The sequence below is a fragment of the Anopheles maculipalpis genome, chromosome 3RL (assembly GCF_943734695.1).
Source record: "Anopheles maculipalpis chromosome 3RL, idAnoMacuDA_375_x, whole genome shotgun sequence".
Lineage (NCBI taxonomy): Eukaryota > Metazoa > Arthropoda > Insecta > Diptera > Culicidae > Anopheles > Anopheles maculipalpis.
In genome coordinates, this window is record NC_064872.1 from 70,924,560 (window position 1) to 70,950,821 (window position 26,262).

Below are 26,262 nucleotides of genomic sequence, written 5' to 3' on the forward strand. Positions count from 1 at the left end.
TAATTTACTGTTCAGCAGAATATTAATCTCAAAATTATCGATAAACATCAATAAAAAAATAAATTTAAACTAATATCACCCCATTTTTTTCTAAAAGAGATTTTTCTTTCCTTCACCTCCCTGAACAGTTTTGAAATTGAAAAAGCAAACCATAGCTTTAACTTCAAATGAGCTTTTAATGGCCTGTCTCGCCCTCCAAGCATTTAATACCCCATCCCTAGTCCATCGCCTCAATAATAGGTTTTATTAATATTTCTCTCCCCAATAAATTGCAATTTGCAACAGTACCAATTGCCATTCCCAAAATCCCAAAAAACAAAAAAATCACACTCACAGACAAATGATGTGCGATTATTTTAAAACACTACCTACAGCTCTGGCAATGGCAATGAACTTTTTTGAAACCCTCAGCTTTCCAGATACACAAATAACATTAAAAATCTCTATACACCGACGCACTTTCACCTTAGAAGGCAGCTGTTTTCTTCCCGTTCAATTCATTTCCATCCGTTTCGTTTTCCGTGTCACCGGAACTGGTGGGTGGGTGAGCTTTTGTGCTGCTTCCTTGATTCTTTTTTACCCCTCCCGTATGAACAAGGCAAGCGGGCAAGCGATTGGCATCTGCTCTGACCACAACAAAACTGATGTGACCACTAAGCGGTTTGGCATCTGATGGAGGTGACATTTGACTCGCAAGTGTGTCCCCATCTCGTGAGGCCGATCCGGTGTGTGCAACAATAGGTCATTATTAGCACGACTCTTGGCACCCTGCTGATGCTACTCGCGTCCGGTGAGTGTCGCGATTATCATCACGGCTACTACGTCGCTTCAGTGGGCACCATTCGCTTCCGGTGAGAACCGTTGACCACGTGCAAAATGCGTTGAATATTGTCATTTTTCCCACACCACCATCATTATCATCACCATCATCATAAGAAAAAATCGAAGCGAAAGTGTAGCCTAACCGCAGCACAGTTTGTCCCATAATTTACCCTATCGTCGTGGCCCATTGTGTGTGCAATTTGCTTGCAGGGCCACCGATGCTTTCACACATTTTCGTGCCATCCATCCTGTTTTTCAGTAATTTCGATTTTGAAAACACAGATTTCGATTACGGGTGCACGCGCCCTAGCCATTCCCCAAAAAAAGGGTAAGGTTGACTCCCGATCATCATCACTTTCACTGGCGACTAAGGGAAATTGTTTTCCATGTTGCCCTGGGTGTTTTTGATAACGTGTGAAGCATTTGACGCACTTTCTCGGGTGGCGTTGTGCGATCGTTTTTTCGGGACTTAATTTCTTTCTGATCCGACCACATTTGCCATGCATCGGAGTGGAGTGATGGAAGACTAGGGTTCACCAGGTGTTAGGTAGGTTCACAGGGTGGCTGCTGATGGGTGGCACATTGTTGGCGAGAGAAATTGTGTCTTATTGTTATTACGTGGTTTTCCTGGACGATTATTTTTTGGATCGCAATCTCGGCAGGAAGAGAAATTGTTGCCAAAAAATGTTGCCTCTGTTCGTTGGGAACCGGGCAACCGTAATGGGCCCTGGTACAATGGACAAAGGGAGGATGGAAAATTGTTTTACCGTGAGGCAAAAATGACTTTTCCAAATGGAGGTTTAAATGCTAGATTAGGTGTTATAAAGATGCTTTAAAGCTAATTATTATCTCGTGATATCTTATAATAAGACAAAACCAAAAACTGTTTTCGACTCAAAGACCTGTTAAGTTCAGCACTCTTTTTTGCGGAAAATGTGGTGCCAAATTTTTATTCCATTCTGTACAGGTACCACTCAGCTCGTTTTTGGAATTTATGTTTTCCAGTTCATGCTCTGCGAGTGCTAAAGTGAATTACGAGCTCACATGCTTTGCTGACCGGCTCATCGGACAGGCGTGTTGGAATGCCACAAGCTAAAGCTTCGCCGCGAAGGAACGATACGAACCCCATAACAGTAGTCGTCTGCTAGTAATTCTCCAATTTTAAAAAGGCCCTAAAATTGATGGTCAGGTGTAAAACATGAGCCGAATCGGCCCGTCCACAAGACAGCAGTGAGAAGCAAGAAACGAGTCAGACAAGTACACCTTGGATACCGATCCCTTTGCCTCATACCTAACGGTAAATCTTGGCACCTACTCGATCATGAACACTCAATATGGAGGACGGTTAAAAAAAGATCAATTGACTTCTTGGTCCGTTTTTTTTTTTTTTTGTTTTGGGGATGTATAGGAAGTCTCACCCGGTGAGGCCCGATTTGGGCGATAACTTTGCATGACAAACCATTGTCGTTACGCTTCTCACCCGTGCGGTTGCGGGTACGGTTGCGTGAGAATGCATTAAAGAAAATGGACATACTTACGTGAACTTGTCAGAAGGAGCACCTGCGGCTCGCACCAGCTTTCAACCGAGAACTGGCGAAGAAAACTAAATCACTCCGGTGTTTCGCCGTTCATGCTTCACCAGACGCGAGAATGCATCATCGGTGAAGTCAACACACACGCTGGTCGTATGGTAAGATTGACACAGAAATTTAGGATTGCAACGGTGAACGACCCAAACGGTACTGGTCGATCGTTCTGGGTGTACGAGTGTCGTTTTGCATATTTAAGAAGAATTGTTATTGGTCGGTTGGTACGTAAGAGTGAGAAGCCAATTTGAGTGATTGATGTGCGTTTTAATATGGGTCATGAATGTTAAGTAAGGTTGGGAAGCAGGTAGGCAATGCTGACCGAGTCGCCTATGTGTAATAGATAGTATTATGAAATTGCCTGGGTGATTCTATGAGTGATTTAGTGGTTTATGATGTATAACACATTTAGAGATATTTGGAAAGTTCTTTGAAGGCAGGGCAGGGCGATTAAGTTAGGATTATCAGAAATGGTAGAACCCTTTGAGTTTGCAGTAAAAACGAAGAAGAAGAATTGGGATTTCGTTGTTAGAAATACAGAAACAAATATCTTCTGAGCTACTTTATACAAAAATCGTAGAGTTAAAAGTTGTATTTGCCGTTACCATCCTCATTAGTTTTTCAAATCCTTAAGGATGTATTGAATAAATAAATAAAAGAATACTGACGCATGAGTCCATATCTAGCTTTCTAATTGAATAAGCAATCTAACTTTGATATCAGCAAAACCTGAAATTCTCACGACACTTAGCCACAGGAAAGATTGTCTGCTTTCGATTGCCTGATCACCTGATCACTGATTGCGTTTGAACCATAAGCAAACAGAAGCCTAAGCGATACACTTGCGAAGTGGTGTGAAATCTACATCAAGTAAATAAGACATCACTCCATCCATCTGTGTACGCGCAGGAATGTAAACAAACCACAGCTCATTCAAGCCCTTTCGATTAAAAGTAACAGTGGTACAGCTCTGACACAACCTGCCACCGGAACTGAGCGATTGAAGTACGCTCTAACAACCAGGGACCAGCGATAATCAACGATACGATCCGATTCTACCCTTATTCCCGGGAACGACCGCCCTGTCATGTGTCGTTCGTCACTTCGGCTCGGACATTAATGAAGGAAAACTAACACACCATTAAGCTCGCTCGCTCATGGCAGATCAACTACGGGACATCGGGACAGCGACAAAAAGGGAGAAAAGCAAAACGGGAACCACAAATCACTGCGCCGCTTCAGCCCCGCAGTTTTTTGCTTGCCAACCGGCTATCAAATTAGGTCAACCCGGTGTAGGCAAGCATTCTTTGCGATTGAGTGAGAGCGTTTTGCTTGAATCGAGTACGCTTCAAGTGCAGAAAACCGCCGTTGGAATGCTTGGGCCACCGCCGACCCAAGTAGACGAAACCCGGCAAACGAAGGCGAAAACAGCGATGGCACCGATTCTACCACCCGTTCGGGCACCAGTTAGACAGACGTCACCTGCAACAAAAAAAAAAAACTATAGTAAAAACTGAACCCCAGTGAGTGTGGCAGCAAACGTTAACTTTGTCCGAGGGATTAGGACGCCCAACGTTGGGGCTGTTAAGACGATGCACGGTAGAGCTGCTTTCAAGTTTGGCATTTGCTCCTGTGGAGCTGCACTGGTTTCGTTTGACCTATATTTGTATATCGTCTCTATCTGCGAGCCGTCGTGCCGTGCCAGAAGGGTTTAGCAAACACATGAGCTGCTGATAGTGGAAGTTTGCATGACTTTTGCGCTTTGCTAAGGCACACTCGCCCTAGAATTGCGCCTAGGAACAGGTTCCAACCCGGGTTAGATCGCCTCCCGGAATGCGCATCCTGGCCTCGTACGGGGCACCGCTTTGCAACACGATCTCGAACGGCTAAAAGCGCTCGTTGTCGTGTTTCGAACGGCCGGGGAAAGGCGCTGGCCAATGCCGTAAAGTCATCGATTAAATCCATTATGAGTTCTCATGTTTGATCACGATCGGGACACGTTTTCTCGCACCGCACCAACCATGGCTTTAGAGTCGGGAGCTGTGCCTTTCGTTACAGTACTGTTTTCGTTTTTCATTCAGAAGCGCTCGTGCCAGCTGGATGAAATCTGGTGCCCGGAGTCCATATGTGGATCTCCAAAGCGGAACATCTCCCCGCTCACGTAGGGGATGCTGTTGGACAGGATAGACACACACACACACTGGCACATGCGCACGTTACTGCATGTGCTTTCTCCCGGAGCGCATATCGGGACCGGTGCACCTACTTTTGCTTGGGCCCGATCACGAATGAAGGTCATAGGAGTGCTTTTATCCACAAATGTAGTATTGTGTGGGGCAGGATTTTCAAACAATTTCACCAATCGGGGAAATTCGATAGGTGCTTCATTATGCGGGCATGAGCCAGAGGAACAGAGCAATCGTGATGCACTTTTTTCCTAAAGGAGAGTCTGGCAAACCATCCCGTTCGTTTGGGCTTCTGAAAAGGCTTGGGTCGTATGTGTTGCCAGATGGAATGGGTATGAGAACGCTCCGGGTTGCTAGCTTAATTCATTAGATGGAATAAATGAGATGGGCGTATTTCTCTATTCGTGATTCGAGATCTCATGTTCGATCTATATCGAGTATGTATTTGATCTTTCGAATGAGATTTGCCCAAAATACAGTTCTCCAATAGAATGCTTCAACAACATCCTGTAGCCACTTTGTACTAAACTTAAATGGCTTACTAAACTTATCGATACCACGTAGCTGGATAGTCAGTCCTCACAACAAGGGAACGATCTGGATGATATTTGAATGCCGGTATTGCCACCTGAAAACCAGCGCTGCTGTCATCTCCGTCAAAATCTTCTAAAACTTCACCAACAACACATTCTAGACAAATACTCCACAGCAATTTTCCCATGATATCAATCGCTCTCTCTAACACTCCACACTTTCGTTCTTTGCTTTCTTCCCTTTTGCAGCTCATGATAGGCACGATGGCGTTGATCGCGGACGGTTTGATGCTGGGCGACACCTGCCAGCACGACATGGACTGCTCGGACAGCGTTAAGGGCAGCTACTGCACCCTGGAGGGCATTTGCGAGTGCAGTCCGTTCTACGTGCGGCTCAACGAGTCTTCCTGTCTTCCATGTAGGTATCACGCTCGAGAAGAAAGATTTCTTGATCTTTCAGCCGTTCCCACCCTGTTGAGATGCTAAGTGAATCCTGGGAAACTGTGTCTCTGGGGGCCGTCACAAATCCACACGAAAATTCCCCCCAAAATAGATGAACCTCCATCGCTGGAGGTCGCTTTTCGGTTGTTTGGTTACATCTAATTAATGATTCTCCTTCTCTCTATCTATCTCTCTGTTTCTCGTTAAGCTCAACTGCTCGAGAGCGAGTGTAGTCTGTCGGAGCAGTGTTCGATGCGTGTGGCAAACAGCAGCTGCATCGGTGGCCGATGCCAGTGCGATGGAGGCTTCCTGCAATTCCGCAAACATACCTGTCTCTCGCGTAAGTACTTCCACCTAATTTAGGCAAAGTATCGGACGGTTTCCTTTTACCCGTCTCTTCCTCTCCCCTATTTCCCTGGATATGAAAGCAAGCACCTCGTTCAGCATGCTCGTTATGCCAATCGTGTATTCGCGTGTGTATCAATTATTCCCTTCGGATATGGTCATCATTTTTCAATCCCTGCATGCCTCACCATCCAAAGCCTAAGGCTAACGCTACTTGTTTTCGCTAACTTGACCCCGTTATCGACGGTGTCGAACCTCACGCCGTATACTACGGAAGATGACCAACTTTATGAATTTCTCTGCCTAGCATTCGTACACTTGCATTTGTAGCAAAAAGGTGCATTTGAATGCATCGCTCGAAACGCACACCATATATCACGAAACGATGCATCGGAAATCAAGCGAATGCAAATTTGTTGCTTCTCTACTGACCTTCTGTCGTTGGATAGAAATTTCGCAAACATTATGAATCACCTTTCGGTTGAGCTTTCATTTTCCGTACACACGATCGAGGCGGAAACCTGTAGCAGCAAATCGTGACGGCGCTGGATGGATCAATTACTCACACGTCTGGGCCCACCACGCTAGAGACCTTAAAGTATCATCGATAAGCTGACGGAATTGGTGGAATTGGCATCGATTTCAATGGGATTGATTGACGTCTCCTTCGCTCGGTAAGGAAAGAACCATTCTGTTTGAGCGTTTGACTGATTGTATGTTCCCTTTGGTGGGAAATACATTGCTACCACGTGGGTCGGGATAAAACACTCGCGACTCGCGATAGGACAAAAGTTTGAAGAATGCAGACAAGCGACATGACAGGACAATCGTTATTTATGGGCAGTTTAGATGATGCGATTTTGCAACGCATTTAATAGACATGTCCATTCGAATGTCGCTTAAGTTTATCGATGTACAGTTTAATGGAGTTTTGATTTGCATGTTCTTGATGCTCCTAGCGGACGCAAATGTACATACAAACAGGATGTATTAAAACATTTAGCATCCTTCAAGGCTTGTCTCTTGGACAATATGTGTCCAGATATCTTGAAGCAACAATTAGTTTGCAATAAATTCAATTTATTTAGTCTCGTTAAAAAACCGATTCAGACTCCATGTCACTCTGGTCTGGTGGAATAAAATAGTTTATTGCTTCACATGGTTCCTTCTAGCTTCTTCGTCCCTTTGTTCAAAGCAAGCACCTTAAGCAATTTGACTCGCTGGCTCGTTAATTGCTGGTCGGCTTTAGCAACAGGAACCGTTTTGCCTGCGCCGACTCTCACACCAGGTCACAGCAAGAATTGCCCCAACTATTTATCCCACTGGAGATAATGAGGGCGTACAAGAACAATGGCATTGATCCGTAAAGATATCGACAATACATATTCCGCATCGCACGCGTTCAACCGTTCAATCGATGACCATCTTCTTCTTGAACTATGATTCGAATGCGGGAGAAAAACTTTTACCCCCCTGTAGATAGACAGGCGTTAGTTCAGGCGGTGCCGTATGGGTGTTGTGCGGTCTTCTCTGGGCAGAGTTCATTTCTTTCGGTGAGGAGATTTGGAAAATTGCCTCCAATCATGGCCATTGACTAGTCGAATGCGGGAGACGCTAATAAGCTGGATGTGTGATTAAGCCTTATCTGGACAATGGAGTTCACGGTTTGTTTTGGCGAATATGTGTTTTTGTTGCTGCCTATCTTTCTTTCCCTCAAACATATGATGCTCGCCACCAGTTACCGGCGAATATGCCTCCAAGGCGGAAATGGAAAAGCTGCTAATCGGTGCTGCCCGGTGCAACCATTCATTCGCGTGATGCGTGTGTTCCGGTTTTGCTCGGAGCACATGCGGACTCGAAGAAGACGGGCACAAAGCAGACCGACCGCTCGTTCCCGTACGAATGTTACGCGTAATTTAACTCGCCACCGAGAGAGCCCCCTGTGTTCTATGTCAACCTGACCTGGTCCATCAAACGACCTAATGAGCGACGACGCTTGTTCCGTTTTATGTGTGACGTTGACAACGGCTACTGCTGAGCTAGTGACCGCCCGGAACAATGGTATTGCACCATCATCAACAACACGGCCACACCGGCCACCCGGCAGCGACTGCCAGCAGGAGTTTTCCGAACTCCACTTATGCTGGAATGGATTTTTATATCCACCGACCCCACGGCATAAGTGGGCAACAGATTGGTCCAATTTCGGTTTGCACGAGTCCAAGTGCTCTGTCACGGGAAGAGGGAAACTTGGGTCTTGGGGGATATGAGGAGGACCTACCACACCCTACACCGGCGTTAGTGTGGCCGTTGGGGAGAAATCTCGCTCGACAGCGACAGTAATGGTGGACGATTAGTGCTGTTTTACCGAAATAATGAACAGACCCACACATGCACGCGGCCCGGGCGTTCGGTTGATGGTAAGCAAAAATGGGAGCAAAAATGGTTGGGGCATTTGTTGTTGTTGCTGCTGCTGCTGCTGCTGCCGGTGGTGATGCAGAAGATGACCGGCAGAAGTACCCATGCAACCATCGTTTAACCCCCATTTTTGCCTGTCCATTATCGATTGGTGCGCCTCAACTATTCCATTAGGTATGTGGAGCAAATCGGAACGTAATTCCCGGATTTGAGTGCAAAAAAATGGTAGATCAGTTGCGAGAGTTGAATTATTGTAGTTGACATTTTATCGTAACCAGTATCCCTCTGGCGAAATTTGTTTCTTGAGATAATTACTCACCAAACGAACGTACAGGTCATCCACCCTGATCGTTATGGATAGATTTTGCTTCCATTACTAATTTGCATCGATTTTCTGCTTCCGATCGTAGGATCGGCTTAAATGCATACACACATAACCGGCTTATTTTAATGCCACAGGAAGTCACAATAGGCCGCTACTAATAATTATACGCAGAAAATAATCGAACAGACGTACGGGCAAATAAAAGCACCGGGTACACACGGATCAAGAGTTTATAACTCCCTTTCGATTTGGGGTTCGCTTTCACGCCGGAAACGGAACCATCAAAATCTGCACAGAACAATACCGATCACCGATCAGCACAATAACCTATGAGTGAAAGTGAGTTTTCAATTTCAAACCGTCAAAGCAGGCCAAACAGGATACGCATTGCGCTAACCTTTAGTACTTAAGTAGTAGCTTCTGTGCGGTAGATGTGGAAGCATTGGTATTAATATCATCAACTTGAGGCCCGAAACACTCCAACCTATGATCTTGACCGTTGTGGACGTAGTGAAACTTTTTTCGCACACCAAACACTTTCTCCCACTGTCACGGCACACTTCATGATCCCGATTCTATGGCATGAAATTCGCAGTTGCAAAGAAACTTCGCGCAACAGTTTTGGCTTGTGTAGTTTGTGCCAAAATTATTTTTTTCGTACCCCCAAAAATAACAAAACCTCCAAGCCAAAGTCGTGTCGTGACCTCGAAAACGGAGCTATCGGCAAAAAAACGCATTCATTTTCCCACGCGTTCACCGCCGTAATGGTGTTGCACAAATTATGCTGTGCACCAGATTGAGGGTGGTAATGTACTGGATTTTTTATTGCGCATCATTCGTCATGATTAACAAGGTATGGTAAGAGTTGGAGAGGAAGTTGTTTGTTTGTTTATTTGTATTTTTTTACGGTAGTCGTCATGGTAGAAAGTATTTGAAATTGATTTATATTAAAGGTTATAAAATAAAGCACTGAAGCGTTTCAATTATATTGTTTTAAGGTAACTCTTAGAAAGCTAAAATTTATTAATAAATGATTTTCATACTGCTTAGCGGCTTTCATCTATTTTAAAAATAGTCAAACATTTAAAGAAGCAAGCAAATTATACTGATGACCGTATAAAAATATCTGAAAAATTATAGAACAGGTTTAAAGTTCTTCAACTATGCCACGCTCGCAATCTGATGGCGTTGTTCTTTAGTCAATCTTATCTAGTGGGATCGGTTTAGATGAGATTTGAATCCAAGTCCTGCGGTGTGAATCGAATCAAATAAACTTTAGTGGTTCTTCTTCTTCTTGGCTTAACAACGACCTCTAAGGTCATGCCGGCCATCGAATGGCTAACTAGACTTGCCGATATTCATTCCTGACTACGAAGGAATCGGATGAGATTTAAACCTCGATCGTGCCGTTTGAAGACCGGCGCCTTTGTCGTCTACACTACCGGGCTGCCCTTTGCTTTAGTTGCATTTTATGTACATTATTTATTTACGATTGATTATTACGGTCCAGTGCCGTATTGTACGTTAGATATGTAAATTTAAAAATGCTCTTGTGTATTATATATATTGTTTTATAACCCCAGCGCTGTTTAAAAGCTATTTAAAAGCTCCATTAAGTAAAATGCATTGATTCGATCGATGCATAATTGCACAATTTTCTTTTGATTGATTTATGTTAGAAATCCCGTTTAATTTAAGCTGTAGTGAGCAAGAACTATAGTTTACACGCCGTAAACGATCGTTTTAAGTAAACTATTATGGTTAATCGTAATAATTGCACTTCATTCACTTTTATACCCACCACAAGCCCTGTTCTAGAATCTCCCACTCAATACAGATATTATAAACTGCTCTACTGCACAGTGTAGTAGGATATTAATTTTGATATACCCTTCAACATAGATTACTACCGACTACCCATTCGGCACACACGTCTAATAACAGACGTGAAACCAGCTAATTCTATTAAGAAAAAAACGAATGCTAAAAAAAAATCCTCCGAGCACGTTCTTCGTTCTTGCATTTTGCGTTAAGAGATGAAACGAAACAAAAAAAAACCGTAACTACCCACCGGCCAATGTATATGCTAATGTAGTTTAGCTTCAGCTTATCCGGCGAGGTCGAGATGGTACAGCCGTAAGAAATCTAGCCTTGGTGCAGCGTGCCGGTCGTGAACTTGAACTTTCTGCACCGGATGAGCTTTCCACTTACATTTCCTGCCGGTAGGTCCTCTGCCAAGTAGCAAAGTAGGGAACAAACTCCCATTTAAGGGCGTACCATCCCGGCGAAGCTCACCTGGCCGGTTGACCGATTCCCGCGAGAGCGAATGGAAGAATGGAGGAGTGGCAAATTATAATCAAAAACACACTCCATCAGACCAACCAACCTGTGGCTTCCAATCAACCGAAACCGAGCACCTTGAGCATTGCATTCCGTTCGCGGCTTTCAGTGTTTCGGACCGTACACAGAGTGTCCGTACACAGAAGTCTCGCCATCGCCGGATCCGATGATGCACACCGGGGCATCAAGTGTGCTCCATTATAAGGCGGTAATGATCACGAAAATTACATAATTCAACAAACGCCCATCACCAAAACACTGCCCTTACACCGCCATCGGTGGTACCCTGTCGGGGTGCGGGATTTGTGGCATTTTTCTGATTTTATTTTGCTCCCGCACCGTACCGTAAGAATTGTTTTCTTCGGTTTCGATCGCCAACAAAACGGAGCGGATATTCGATTACCTTCGCAGTGGTTTGAAGCTGGATCTGTGGATCTTTTGCTTCAATTATTGCTACCCTTTTTGTTCAGACACCTGGGTCTGGGAGAAACAACGAAACAAAAGATGCGCATTTTGTGGTTTTACAACGATAGTTAATGCCGCCTTTTGTAACAGGCTAACGGGATGGTAGGGATTTATTAAAACTCTTGACACCCTTATCGCGCCGCCCTTAGGCTGGGATGTTGTATGAAGTAGCTCAATCGAGGGGGTTTATCCTACAATTTAGGGCACATCCGAGATCATCGTCGGGGTTTGGTTGAGCGAAATGTGACGTGAATTCCGGTTCCAATTAACAAATCACTCGAGATGGAACTGGAATGAAAATGAACCAAATCAACACCATTTTTCGATAAGTAGTGGGCGGGTTTGTATGAACCAATTTCGAGTGCAAAACACCTCAACCAAAGACTGTTTTATGTTGGTGAATAACATGAGCAAACAAAACAGAGTTTTCCTTCCAAGGTTTCATCAGGAGTCAACCCCCATCATTACTAAGAGTGTTATCGGTAGGACTTCCTTATCTCGCAAAGCAATCTCAGAGCTTCTTTCCTAATGAGAAGGAACCACCAGGAAAATGTCTGCGGTAAAGAATGGGTAAATAATTTTCCCATGCCATATCCACAGCATCGGAATTTCTTAAATCCATTCCTTGAACAGCAAGGAAATTCCTCTCCCTTCTCATAGAACGCACGAACAAGGCATTCCAACAACGTCACTGATTGGGATCAGAACAGGCGTGGATTAAGCTCACGATGTAGCTCGGAGACTAAATTGCATAACTTTGCCCATGCCGAGGAGCATCACCCGATAATGAGCCTTTTGGTGACGCTTTTCTTTTTCATTCCGAAGAGTCTAAGAATTATCGAGAGTTGCAAATTTGCAGACTGGTGATATTTTGCAAAGAATTCACTGGTTGACCAAAGCATTTGCTGGTATGATATCTCGACTAATGAGTTTGTTTTTGTTTCGCTATTCTAATTATCTCTTTTGTCCCTTTTACTTCATACGAGTGTACTTTCAACTTTGAATAACACATCCAATCTACAGTTGGATTGAATTATCTAATAATTGTCTGTCGGCTTCCAGCGCTCCCCATAATGTGAACACCTAATGAAAAGGACATTAAAAGGCATTAGCAGCATAAGCAGGCAAGCAACTTTCTTTCTAAAGCTCGGCTTGAAGTGTGTCAGAGTGTTTTTAGCACAATATTGCAAACCTCCATTTGGCAGGCCTCCCGAGCACGTGGTCTGTTCGAAAAAAAAAACCTGCCGCCGCTGCCGCTCATTCTATGTGCGCGCCTAGTGTGCGGTGTGTACCTCATTATCCGACCGATTTGCTATGGATTACACAAAAACACGGGAAGATGGAAGGCGAGAGGTGAGATTTGTTCAACAATAATAGTGTCGGCGTTGGTGGTGTTGAAGCCTTCTTCGACACCTATCAGCTAAGAGAAAGGTCGCGGTTACAAATGAAAGCAAAAGAAAAGTGAAACGCCGGTGCACCGAGCCATTCGGAACAATGACGGGTGGACAAATGTTTTAATAAAGGGCTGGACGCTGCTACCTAATAGAGTCTTCAAATTAGCTTACACTTGGTGTGGTGCTGCTACTAGCCTTTACTTGCTGCACAAAAAAACAAAAAAACGGCCGCTAGAGTTTAGAGGATTTTCTCTTTTGTTGCGTTTAGTTTACTGTATGTAGGTTTTTTGTTATGCTTCTGACATGCTAATAATTTCATTACGGAAAGGAAAAAAGGGATCGTAGTTTTAATGAGTAGATTTAGGCCCTTTAGCCTAGTCTTGGAATAGTTCGTGTGGTTAAGACTGAATAAAAGCGTTGCTCAAGCAAAATTTGTTTTTTCTTTTTAGTCACGATTAAATGTACTTAAATACTAGAGTAATTATATTTCAAATTTGGTTACTATTTAGCAGAAGACCTATCAGCAGGTCCAAGCTATAACAATTAGCCGTTAGAAAGTAATCTTTTTGACCTTCACAACATTATTGTAGATCTGTTCTTTGCTTCATATAATACTCATTGTTATGCTTGCTTAATTTCTCCGACTTAATCTGAATCTATCTAATAAGAATAAATAATTTCTGCTCATTTTAAATTTATTCTTATTTGATGCTATAAATTATTCCAGTATCATTCCTATATAAATATTTGATAGAAACCGAGCATAAACTGCCAAAAGATTGAATCAAATTCCGACTGAAAGAATGCAAAGAAAGCGCCATTCCCAGTTACCAGCCTCAAAACAAAAGCCCTCCCATTGCCTTTACACTAACAATCGTTCTCATACTTATCTTTTCTGCTCCCTCGTTTTGGGTAACTTTCATTGCATAGAGTCCCATGCGTGAATAAAAGCACTACCGCGGGGAGGAGGACCATCTGCATAAAAGTGGGTTAATTTTTATCTCAACCAACCCAAAGCCATCCACCCAATCCCTAGCCTAGTTAGCTCGAGCTTCTGGGCAGGCCTGTTGCATCGCTCGGACTTGATGTTCATTATACCGACCTACCGGGATTGAAATGCAAACGCGATCTTCTTAAAGCAGCAGCAAAAGCAAGCAGAACAAAAGACACGCACACAATTTGCATAACAAACTCAAATTATGCTCCACGTTTGGGAGAATGGAACCATTTTTGCCGTCATTAATCACTGCAAAAAGGGCCCCAAGAAGAGGTTTGTGCTGTGCGGTGTCATACAAAATCGTGTCACAAATCAAGGTCAGGACGTGTGAATAGTGCCTTCTAGCTAGTATCAAGTTTCCACCTTCAGGAGGATGCGGCCGAGTGTGACAATGTGTCATCTCCGTGCAACGGATCATTTGTTGTTTGATGATTATCCTGCCGGTGGCTCGTTGATGCGGTTGACAGAGTGTAATTGTTTTGATGCGTTATCGCGCAATTGGATCCGCTTCGTGCCAAGCGGTCATTTACGCCGTGTTGGTAAGCGTAAAAGGGCGATTGATTGAATCGCCTCTCGGCAACATGGTTATGGTGTTATGGGAAAAGGGATTTTCCCCCATTTGGTCGATATGGTAATTACCTGTTGTGAGTGGATGAGTTTCTCGGCTCAAGGGTTGGCTTCTTGCCTGGTGGGATTGAACCGTAAGCGATGATAGAAGCCAGGCTCATCATTGCGTGACGAGAGCTATTTATCGATGCCAAGTGGTTTTCGTTAGCGTCATATCATTCTTTTATCTTATAGCAATGGTTTATGATCGATCATTACATGGCCCTTAGATAAGAATTACCTGTAATAGCTTTGTGAGGGATAAGTGTTTCAAATTGGTCTGCTTGATTAGGAGAAATTTTCATTTTGAAACGAGTTTTAATCAGTAAAGCTTTTTTGATTGTTAAAGGTCTTTTTGCCATTGTATTTCTCACGTCCAACTGCACACATTGTTCTCGCATTTATCCGTGAAAATGTCCTAAATAAACAGCCCTGAAATCGGATCTGTCTGGTGAGTTATTACCACCGATAATCACACCATATCCAGTTGCAAAACACTTCACCACTACTTGCGACTAATAAAGTGTCTGCTAATTTATGACATACTGTCAAGAGCTGCACAACTTCCCACCCGATCCGCGCAACCCTTTGCCTCATTTCCCGCTCCCAATCTCAGCCAGAAGATGCTACGGATGTGAATTGTGGCTTGTGCAGAAATTTTATCCACTCGCGATGATCGCGTGCTCCCGGTTGCAAGACGTGGTGGTATGAGAAGATGCGAACCAGATCGGGCCCCAGGCCGGCCAGCATACGGTGTGCAATTTCTCAATGAATGCATTCATGCGATATTTGCCGTATCGTCTAGGCACCAAACCCAGGTTTTGCACCACAGTAAATAGGGAGATTCTGTGGTACGGAATGGTACGTAAATCGCTTCCGGTACCTTCCTGTTGGCTTTGCTCGATTTATGTCAGTGGAATAGTGACTGGCTCGAGTGGCTAGGTGACATAATTTCACTTCCAGATTGCGTACAACTTCTTGCGTTATGCACTTACTGTATGATTGTGTGTTTTGTGTGTGTGTGTATCAGTATGTTTCTCTCTTTCACCTGGGAATGGTTTCAATTATGTAGGTCAACTAGCAAGGTTAGCTTAACTAGCAACTCCGGGAATTCATTGCCCGGTATGATGTCACCCTTCCGTAACGGGTGGCTTACTGGAAATTTGACACGCATAAGTGGTGTGGAATGGAACTGGCGGTGAAGAAGAGGTCTTAGGATAAGTGCTGGAAGCAAGGTAGAGTGTCTTGTAAATGATGGTGTATGATTAACATCACTTAGCAGATATGATTTCAAAACATTATTTTGCGAATGGAATAAGACGCTTTCAACCAGAACTCTCTTCACACATACCTTCACCACCACCTACATACCAAACTGTTATCGTTTTGTTCATTCAAAAGCTAATGAGTTAGATTTGTTTTAGTTCGGTTCACTGCATCGACAGTGTCTCTCAATCGATGGAATTGGCTTCCGTTTTCAATTTCCGTACGCCAGACAGTAGCATCGGCTTATAACCTCGTCACCCCTTAGCATAATCCCCAACGTCCACTCTTTCTAACCTCTGGACGTATGCAAAAATGCATTCATTTATTAGCCCGCTAACCGGTGACCGTGTATGATTCTAATAATTTAATTGAAAACACTTGTATTCCCCCTCTCAACTCGTGCGCGCTTAACTTTGTGACCGGAAATTGAAAATCGGCATCGATATGTCGGGAAACGCGTACCCATAAATTAAATCTACGTTCGCACGACGCCACAGCCGAATGTCAAATGTTTCGCATTTATGTGGATAGTTGTACCTATTTTTTAATCGTTATCATTTATCACGCTGTTTTGCTCTTCTCTTCTACAGCCGCCCAGCCGGGAACGGTTTGCTACAGTCACGCACATTGCCGGATGTGGGACAAGGAAAGTCACTGTGACTTCCTAATCCCGAACCTGTTCGGCCGCTGCCAGTGCACATCGCCGGCACGCCAAAATGGACCGACCTGTGTGACGGAACCAGTAACGATGGCTGCTCCGGTGGAAGAGGTAGAGGAGGAGCTATTCCCCGCTATCGCTAAGCCCCAACAACAAAGCGCTGCTGTCGAAACTGTCGAGAAGGAAGAAAGTGATCTAGGTTCGATCGATCGGATGTCGACCACGACTGAGGACGATGTGATCGTGGTGGATAATATTGTGCAGCAAGATGATGCTCAGGATGAGCAGTTCGCTTCGGCCGAGGAGCACATTACGACCGAATACCAATCTGCAGGTTCGGAAGAGGATGGTATCAGTACGACGGACTTCATTGAAATCACGACCGGTAACTATCGTGAAGGGGATCGTGTGACAACCACTAGCGGCATGGAGCAGTATGAAAACACGGACGAGTATTCGAACCTCGAGAAGGAAGTTGAGGAACAGTTTAAACAGCAAGAACTTGCCGATGCCCTTTCAACTACAACTGCTGCACAGTGGGCTACCGAAATAGCTGAAGCCATCACCACACAGGAACGGGAACAGGATCCATTAGAGAACAGTGATACTACGACAGACATGACGCTCGAAATTTTGTCTCCTTCAAATAATCCTTTCCCGACGGACCGTAGTGAGATCACAACGATCGCAAGAGAAAATGAAGCAACTACGACTGACATGGAATTCGATACGGAACCAAGTGACGTTGAGAATGAGGTAGAGATTGTGGAATATGATCGTACGGTGGCACCGGACGATGATGCTACACAGCAAGCTGCATCGTTGATCCAGGAAGAAGTCACTGTCACCAGTGCTGCCGGTACTGAACGCAGCGAAGATACAACAATCGTACCTTCGACCGATCGCTCAAACACGGAATCGAACGATGCGAAGGAAATGACAACGACTGAGGTTATTGAGCAGTATCACGATGTGCAACTGCGCCGTCAAGACTCGAAAATTTTCGACGAGGATGAGGTGGACGAGCTTGTGGAGAAGAGTACCACCATGAAAGATCGATTCGAACCACGTGAAACGACCAGACACTCGGAGCGTGATAACGAAATTTTAGACACACAGTCGGTAGACACGACCACAGAAACGTTGGTACGATTGGCTAGCCGCACGACAGCGATGGAACCGGAAGCTCCCATATCAACTACGACGGTTGCAACATCGACTGCAAGTAAGTGCAATCGTTGAGGAAAGCGTTGAGGAAAGATTTTGAAAATGAGCAGAGCGCCATCTAGATGTGAGATGTTTGCGCCACAGCAGTGTGGTTACGACAATCCGCTAGGTGGCGCTGATTACATTTCATTTCAAACGTTCGCTACACGTGATGGGGCGTTTAATTTTGCTAATCTCAAATATTCGTCTTTATATGCACAGGAATACGCACTCGCGTTGATTTGGGAGATGGTCCAGTGTCATTAGGGTTAAACTGTGCCAGCAGCGAACAATGCCAACTGGCCGATCCCTACAGCTACTGTAACGAGGAAGGACGCTGTGATTGTTCCTACCGCACGCCGGATGATTCTTGCCGTGCCACCAACACCGGCTGCTCCCGAGGAACGTTCCAGGTTCGTAGTTTTTGTGCTCAGTAAAACAAATTTGCTCCAAACACAAACACACATCTAATATACAATTTTCTTTTCAGTGCCGCTCGAGTGGAATCTGCATCAGTTGGTTCTTTGTGTGCGATGGACGACCCGATTGCAGTGATGCCTCAGACGAAGAGTGCAACTTCTCGCTAAAATCAAACATCACACACCAACGCTCGAACAGCTGTCCCGAGCTATCGTTCCGGTGTGAAAAAAGTGGCCGCTGTATATCGCGGGCCGGTATCTGCGATGGTAAGGCACAGTGCCCGCACGGTGAGGATGAGGTCGGGTGCGATTTTCGCAAGTCGCGCAAATGTCCGGAGCACACGTTCATGTGCCGCAGTGGTGAATGTTTACCGGAGTACGAGTACTGTAACGCGATCGTATCCTGCCGGGACGGAAGTGATGAGCCGCCGCATCTGTGCGGTTCGCGGGCAGTGCCGAATTTCTTCGTAAAGTTGCTGAGCGGTCCTACGGCGCGGGGCCGTAACTATTGTCCGATGCGTTGCGGTAATGGACGTTGCCGATCGACGGCAATTGTGTGCTCTGGACGGGATGGATGCGGTGATGGTAGTGATGAGGACCGGTGTTCTGTTTGCCGTAAGTATTCAAAGCGGGAGAGCTTTCCCATTAATGATGTTTTGTAATTTTCTAATGCACATATGGGGCATGTCGGGGACGGAAAAAATACCTCATCGAACGGGGACGATCCCTCCCAAAGGAAACATGGCGTAATGATTCCGCAAATAGTCGCTGTCGCTCTCAGCAATCGATTTTATTTCCAACGCACCATCACATGTTACCAGCCTTAAGACTCGCACCCCTATTTGTGTCCATATGGGACACAATGGCATGTAGTTTAAAAATAAAACATATAACTACCAACCCCATCCTCAAAAGCACCTGCCATTGTGAGCGACGCTGTCTATAGTCTCTCGTCGTTTAAATGGAGTTAAATAATTTAACCAGGTGAAAATCGCGTCCTGGTGGCTGGTAGAATCATGGAAAAAAGCGAACCAAACAATACACGTTGTGTTTTGCCCTTTCTATTCTGTCCGAGCTGTGCATAAGTTTGATTATTAAATGCCACTCCACATGATTATTTATTTAACCGTTCAGAGGCCGGGAAATGAGTAGCTTCGATGTTTCCAATTGTTGTTTTTCTCTTCTTTTTGTTCCCTCTTTGCTCACTCACTCATTCCATTTCCCCATTTTCTCCAACTCATTTCCACAGGATGCCCGGCGCCCGCCTACAACAACGTCCTTGCACCGATCGTACCGGTCGTCATGTCAAAACCAAGGAGTAGAACGAGCCGCATCACCGGTGGACACTGGTCACGAACATAAGTGCAGGACCCGAGGAGCACTCTCGTCCAGGAAGTGGTGGTACCCGCGAAATAAGGAACCGTGCCGGTTCGCTCGCGCCATATCGCGGCACGGTTCGCGTTGTTTTGCTCTTTCACAATTTCTTACCTTTGAACATGGTCGCCGGCTTTTGCTTCACAAGGTCGCCGTCCCGTAGGTTGTACTGCGTGCGAGGTTAAAAGGTATCCGTGCTAGTTTTGTAAATAAAGGCCACACCGTTACGATAGGCGAATGGAGGACTCGAACCAACCCTCCCTCTGGTACGGGCTAGCTAGTGAAGCTAGTGAAGGTTGTCGCACTTTGGCAGGGGGTTAAGCTCGGTTGAGGGCGAGTAAACCGTTTTAATGATTCCCGATTTTATACTACACAATTATAACGTTGAAAAAGACGTGAAACTATCATTCCAAGGAGTAGGAGGAATTCTAGAAATTAAGGCGAAAAACGTAGACACTAGCAGCATAATTACATCATCCCAGCAAAACAAAAAAAAAAAAACACCCCGTTCCATCTATTTATCGTCCATTAGTAAGGTTAGCGTATACGGTTATTGTAGGCAGTGCGATAAATTAATATTGTTAGTGCAAAGATAGTGTATCCTGAGCAGCAAACGAAAGCTTTTCCGGAATGGTCCGGAAGTTAGGAAATTGCGGGAAACACTTGATAACACTCCCACAGCTTTGTCTTGGTTGTTGAAGGGACAAACAAAACTCTTAATGGATTCTACGATAGGGCACGATTTGACATGCCGGTAGGATGTTTCAATTTTTTATTTGGTTTTTCTAGCTTTCTACTGCTCAACACAACACAGGTAGGAGCCGAGTGCAGAAAGGGATTACCTTGGAGAGGAAATTTATTTATTTAAACAACCAACTATCGACTAGACCTGGTTCAACCCGAGCTAGGATTACACTGATAAGTGTAGCGCGACAGCGACAGATGGAAGTGGTTCGATCAGTGGTGGACAATTAAGTCTAAAGTTAAAAAATCGAATACTTTTTTCTGTAGATGCCACTTGGTAGAAGTTAAGCCTTCTATTGGAAGCCTGGTTCATCGACGGGGTTTTGACAGAGAGAGAGAGAGGGAAAGGAGATGTCATACACACACACAAGTCCCGGATTCGCTTATCGAGTACAAGTCGTTGAATGATGCACTCCAATAGTGTAGATGCGTAGCGTTGGATCCCTTTTTTGCCCTTCCCTATCTCGTTTCGATCGGCATCCGGAAGCATCGACATTCTTCCTGAGCGTTCAAATCATATTTGGCCATTTTTTGTTCCCGCTACAACCGACGCATAGGATGGAATGGTTAAGATAAGCGTTAAGCGAGTTAGTAGAAACGAACACACGTATAATTTAAACGAAACTAATATATATATTCTACAAATGATGCGCCACGGCGTGTGGTGCTGACAGAACGTGTAAAATACAAATTTTAACCAAACTCAGCTGTGAGTTGTTTCTTAACTTTTTAAACCCCCCCCCCCCCACCCTACCCCCCCCCCCCCCCCCAGATGAAAATATCACATCTCTTTCGATTCTTTAACATCGTTGCTTGTTTTTGCCACCAGAACAGTGCTTCCGTTTTGCCATTTTAATCTCAGTTGAAGTAGGCTTGCGTTTTTCGATTGTGTTCCATTACCATAAAAAACAATCGCACTGCTTATCACGCCAAAATGGCTGGGGGCGGTTACGATAGCTTACACAGCTCGTTCTGGTGCTTCGTTCTGATGCTCGCATTCCATGTGGATGGCACTTGAGGCAGCGTGAGCATGATCGGGACGGGATTGAAGATTGAAGCTGACCGTAAATTGAGCAGTGGCCGATATTTCACCGTACCGAGCATCATGATTGAGCGAGGTCACGGTTGTGCGAACACGCATAAATTGTGTCCACTTGAGATTCATACATATGGGTGTAAGATGGACGATCGTATTTATAGTTAGATAGCTGGGGAGAGATCTTGAGGAGAAGCTAATATGAAGTTTTTGAATTGGTTTTGAAATTGGTTTGTTTTTGAAGCTCCAAGCAGAGAGTAATGTAAACACAGCATAATAAACGTTTCAAGGAAACGATCGATTAAGCGCTCTATTTATTAAACAATGATGCATTAATAACGCTCGATTGCAGTTTCCTCCAAAAATAATTTGCATTTACAATTACCGCCCGACGATGGTAACGCGCATTAGCACATCAGCTAATGGGCCAGGCTGTATGAGAAGACAACCGTTTAAAGGTTTAAGTTTATGGCGCCGTTCATAAATTGGTTATCATATGATCTAGCGTTTTCCGTTATCAGTGCTGTTGCTTAGTGGAGTCGACTGTCCGGTTGACGACGTTTGTGTGTAACAACCATAAACCCTAAGCTAATTTGTATACAAATAAGCGTGACTGACAAAGCTAATAACGCGTTCTAGAGTAAATCCCTAAATGAAATATTTAAATTTTAAAGAAAGATAAAGGCGACAAATAACATTTCTATCAAAGAGTATGCAAAAGCACCGAAGTTTTAAACGGTGGCTTGCTCTTAATGACTCATAATAGACCCAAACAAGCAGTTACTTTGAATAGTTCCTAACATTAGAATTTTTAGAATTTCTATCAAAGATCGAAGAAATGTGTTGCAGTTTTTAAGTGCATTTATGTAGAATTAAACACTTCTCAAAAGCTCTATATCCACCACCAACGCACAAAACGACCGGGTATTCGTATGGTTGTGCTGCTCTTACCTCTTCTTAGTGCGCAGAAGCACCCAGCAGTAGCAGCAGCACCAGCAGCAGCAGAGTTTGCAATCTCCCAGCGAAAAACAAATTGCTCAGTATTCCCTCGGTCAATGGTCGGTACTCTAGTCGGGTCGGCTCGCTTAGTGAAAAACCGTGTCACAGGGCAAATAAAACTTTCCGTTCCTGGTGGTTCGTTCAGGGTGGTGGATGCTGTTGATGATGATGCATCACCAGAAGAAGCAAAGGATAATGCAGTAGTGCCACTAGTTAGCGCACAGTTGTGAAATGAAAACACGTCAATGTGGCGCTATCGTTAGCCGTATGTGTCCTGGTGGGGCACCCACAAGGATTGCGTCCAAAAAGCCCTTCACCGATGGTCGTCATCGTTCGATTGGGACGTCCGGACGCTACTACTGCTAGTGCTCACCCCCTTGCTGGGTGGTGGGTGACACAGCTGCCGTACATCCTGTGTTCCTGAGTGCGTTTGTGGTGCTGAGCGTGAGGTCCACCGTTGTTGGGTAGGTAGCGTCAGTTTGCTCCAAACAACCAGGAAGTGTTATGTTTCGTTTTGCTCTAGAACGGAGATTGTGGTGTGTAAAGAAAAACAAAATGTGCTGCTAATATTCTAAGACCAGACCGTTCGAACCAGACACGGTCTATTCGCCTTCAAATGTTTTGCACACTCTCGCGTACCGCACCGTACAAGGAAAGCAAAAAAAAAATCCACCACATCTGGACGGGGACTTGAACGTTTCGCATCGCAGAGAGTTCCCCATCACCAGCATCGATGCGAGTCGGCTCGCTCACAGCTCAGTCACGATCGGACCGTCCTTTCGCATAGGCTTGCGAATTGCGCGCTCGCATTGCCGAACGGAATGTGTTTGACGCGTTTCCGGCACGATACTAGGGAGAGTTTGATATTCAGCAGCAGTGCAAATGTGTGGAAGGTATGACAACTTTCTTAAGGATAATTTTGTGAGGTAGAAACGACTCACTGTAGGATAGAGTGTGCAAAATGAGTTTTCCTCTGCAAGCGTAACTTCTGTGGTGAAGGCAAATCGGCTTGCATTGCAGTGGGGACATGTGGTACGGCAAGAGCACCCAGTAAGAGCTATAAGTATATGTGAAGTGATTTATTTATAACGTCGAATCTATGCGTTGGTGAGGATGGGTGAGCAAAAATGTCCCCACTTGCTCTCGCACTCGCGCCTTTTGTATGTGCAGCATAAGCGATTTTTCGAAACGGTTTTGCTTTTCCTTGACGCACAAGTGTCGTCACAAGGGAGACGCGGTCGCGGTGTGTGAGTGTGCGTGTGTTTGTGCCACCGGAAAAATAGTTTGGTGCATCTGTGTGTTTTCCATGTTGCTGCTCGGTGCGTCAGATAAGCGGAAAACGTAATCACAACTAGATAGAGAGGATGCACAGTGATGCCTTATGTCCCTTTTTATTCGATGCATTGTGCGTCTTGGGATAGAGATAATGCAGCACAGTACGAGACTGTGCGTGAGACCGTGACTCAGTCGTTCGTGTGACACCTGACAAATGGAATACGGCTTGAAGCGTCAAGGATTCTAGCGTGACTTGGTGGCATTTTCTCTACAAACGCTCACGCAGCAATCCATCGCACGTGTTTGCGTAGCGTAATCGTGTCAATCGTGGGGTACAGTGTGTCAAAAAGGTGCAGTAATCAGTAGCCATAAACGACGAGCTGGACAGCCAGCCATTTGTGCATGAAATATGCATGCTACCGGCCCGAGTGTTTGTGAATGATAAATGTCCAGATAGAAGTACTTGCGTCGCTATCACACTATTTGGGCAGCACCTGTTCGTGACACTTGTCAACAACTTTTATCGATTACTATAAGCTTCTTGTAATCGTACACACAGCAGATCGTATCGAGTGTCATCAAGCACAAAACAGTGTTGTGGACAATGTAAACCGCAAAAAGTGAGATCGATTCCTTCTAATTGATTTCGCTGACCAACCACGTCTAGGAGGGTCCCATCTACGGTGTTCCGACTTCCAACAATCTCATACTAAGTAAACATTCATTAGTATTCCTATGCGAATGAGCAAGCGCGTTATCTTTCTTCTGCCAAATCGAGCAAGTGTACCGGCAACGTTTGCCACGACACGTAGAGATGAAGCACCAAACCCACGGTATGTTTGTTTATTTTCACAACAAACAAAAACGATTTGGCTAGCAAACGATCTTCGTTTACGGATGTAACGGCCATGTTCGTGTGGATGATCGTGAAATTGTGCGAATCTAGGGAGGCGGCAGACAGGATGATTTGGCACTGCCGCGGCAAATTGTACAGCAATTAGGAAATAATTGCTCAACTGGCATTGGTTTGTGTGTGTGTTTTTTTCCGGTGTCAACAATGGGAACGGGGTGCTGTAAAAATTCCTCAAAGTTTGGCAAACTATGGTGATTAAAATTTTGTGGTTGACGGAATGATATAAGCGCTGGCAGATTCAAAAATATGACTGGCACAGCGATGATCTACACCATACAGATATTAGACTGTGTTTGCTGAGCATGTTGATGTATGATGTTTTTAGGAATAATTGATCTATTTTGAAGCCATTTAAATAAATTTTTCAGTGACAAATTGTTGCCGGTTTTAAGTACTGTTTTAAGTAATTTTTGATTAAAAGATTTCTCTACTAAATCAACTCTAATCAAGTTTTTCTTAATAGCCTATTTTTGCATCGAAGACATGTAATTCTAGACTACTTGAAGCAAGAGCCGATTCGATTCGGCTTATATAATTCTAGAACAGACACAAAAAAGGAGACTCTTACTCAAACCAAAAATAAATAAATTCTCTAACAATTCATCCCCAAAAGTGATGGGAGTCCATTATCATAGACATAACAGCTTAATAGGGCACACCGAACGCCGCAGGGAATAGCGACGTTTTCTATTATCCTAGAACGTAAAATGCTGTCGATGGCTCTATCAAACGCCAAAGTCCTTCCAATGTTCACCGTGACGTCACAACCTAACACCGGTATTAGTCATCCGGTTGTTAATCAAACACAGGGAGATAGAGTGAGTGAGTGAGTTCGTCACCAAGCACACGCGCGTGTTCCATGTCGCCTCGAGTGTGGTTCGATTTTTGCCAGCCCTTCTTGAACTTTAGTGTTGAATGAGTGCCGGCAATTACTCAAACTATGGAGGAAAATCGGCCCCACCCTCTTGCCCCAATACGTCGAGCCGGGTCGCAGTAGAAGGATTTGATCCTTTACTACACTATAAGGACGAATGGAAGGGAGAGAGAGAGAGAGAGCGTATGAGACGACGTCCTAACCCCGAGGCTACGTAGTGAAGGGTTCTCGTAATAGGGCACGGAATTATTGATGCATTGTGCCACGTCGTTAGTGGACCTTGAATAGATTTTCCGGATCCGTGTGTGAGTGTGTGTGCGGAAAGCGATAGTAAAAGGAGAGCAAGAACGAAGGGGTAACCAGGCTCCTTGCTGTTCGCCGCCCAGCCCTTGCATGCAAACACTTCGTCGGTCGTTGGCATTTATTGTTTGCTGTCCTCTTTCCACTTCCGCCGATGGTAGCGTCTGTGCAGTTGCCTTTGCATCGAGCATAGGTTCCGGTGCATCACAGGGGATGTCGAAAAGTTCGCTGGAAAAGGATTATTACGAAGCTGTGAACCATTCAGACCGGTACAGTAGTTTGCCAAAGCGGGATGGATTATTAATGGTTTAAAGTTTAAGCCCAGGGAGCTTTCAACAAGCTCTCAATTGATTTTTGTTTCAAAAAGGCGAAAAGGTGGACTGGTTAGGGAAGTTTGAAGACAATATAGTTAATTTATCTAATAATTATTTATTGAATATGAATAAATAATGTATCAAAAGTGTCCAGAAAGTTCCCTCCATCTTCTAGTTTCGACATTTTAAACGTAAAACAAACAAACTCAAAATGCAATTTGCAACTCTGCCTTCGATGCGCCCTCACAGCGAAATCGAGATAAATAAGCTGTATTGCGAAAAACAGAACATTCGCAGCAAGGTTTAGAAATAGATTCCGCTCAATCTCTGCCTGCCACACGGAAGCACCATAGAACACGATCTCAAGGGCTGAGAACTGTCCAACGCATAGAGCTGTGAAGGTTTCAATCGCTCGTCTTCAATTAC

At 44.6% G+C, this 26,262-nt stretch overlaps 1 protein-coding gene across 1 annotated transcript; it reads left to right on the plus strand.

The window, feature by feature from the left end:
* The first annotated feature begins 5,382 nt into the window (after nucleotides 1-5,382).
* Nucleotides 5,383-19,369, plus strand: LOC126561873 (uncharacterized). The gene is made up of 6 exons (XM_050218227.1): nucleotides 5,383-5,545; nucleotides 5,777-5,908; nucleotides 16,315-17,607; nucleotides 17,811-18,001; nucleotides 18,079-18,622; nucleotides 19,257-19,369. Exons 1-6 carry the CDS (start codon nucleotides 5,392-5,394, stop codon nucleotides 19,367-19,369), a joined length of 2,427 nt encoding a protein of 808 aa, XP_050074184.1. The 5' UTR covers nucleotides 5,383-5,391.
* Nucleotides 19,370-26,262: the final 6,893 nt, after the last annotated feature.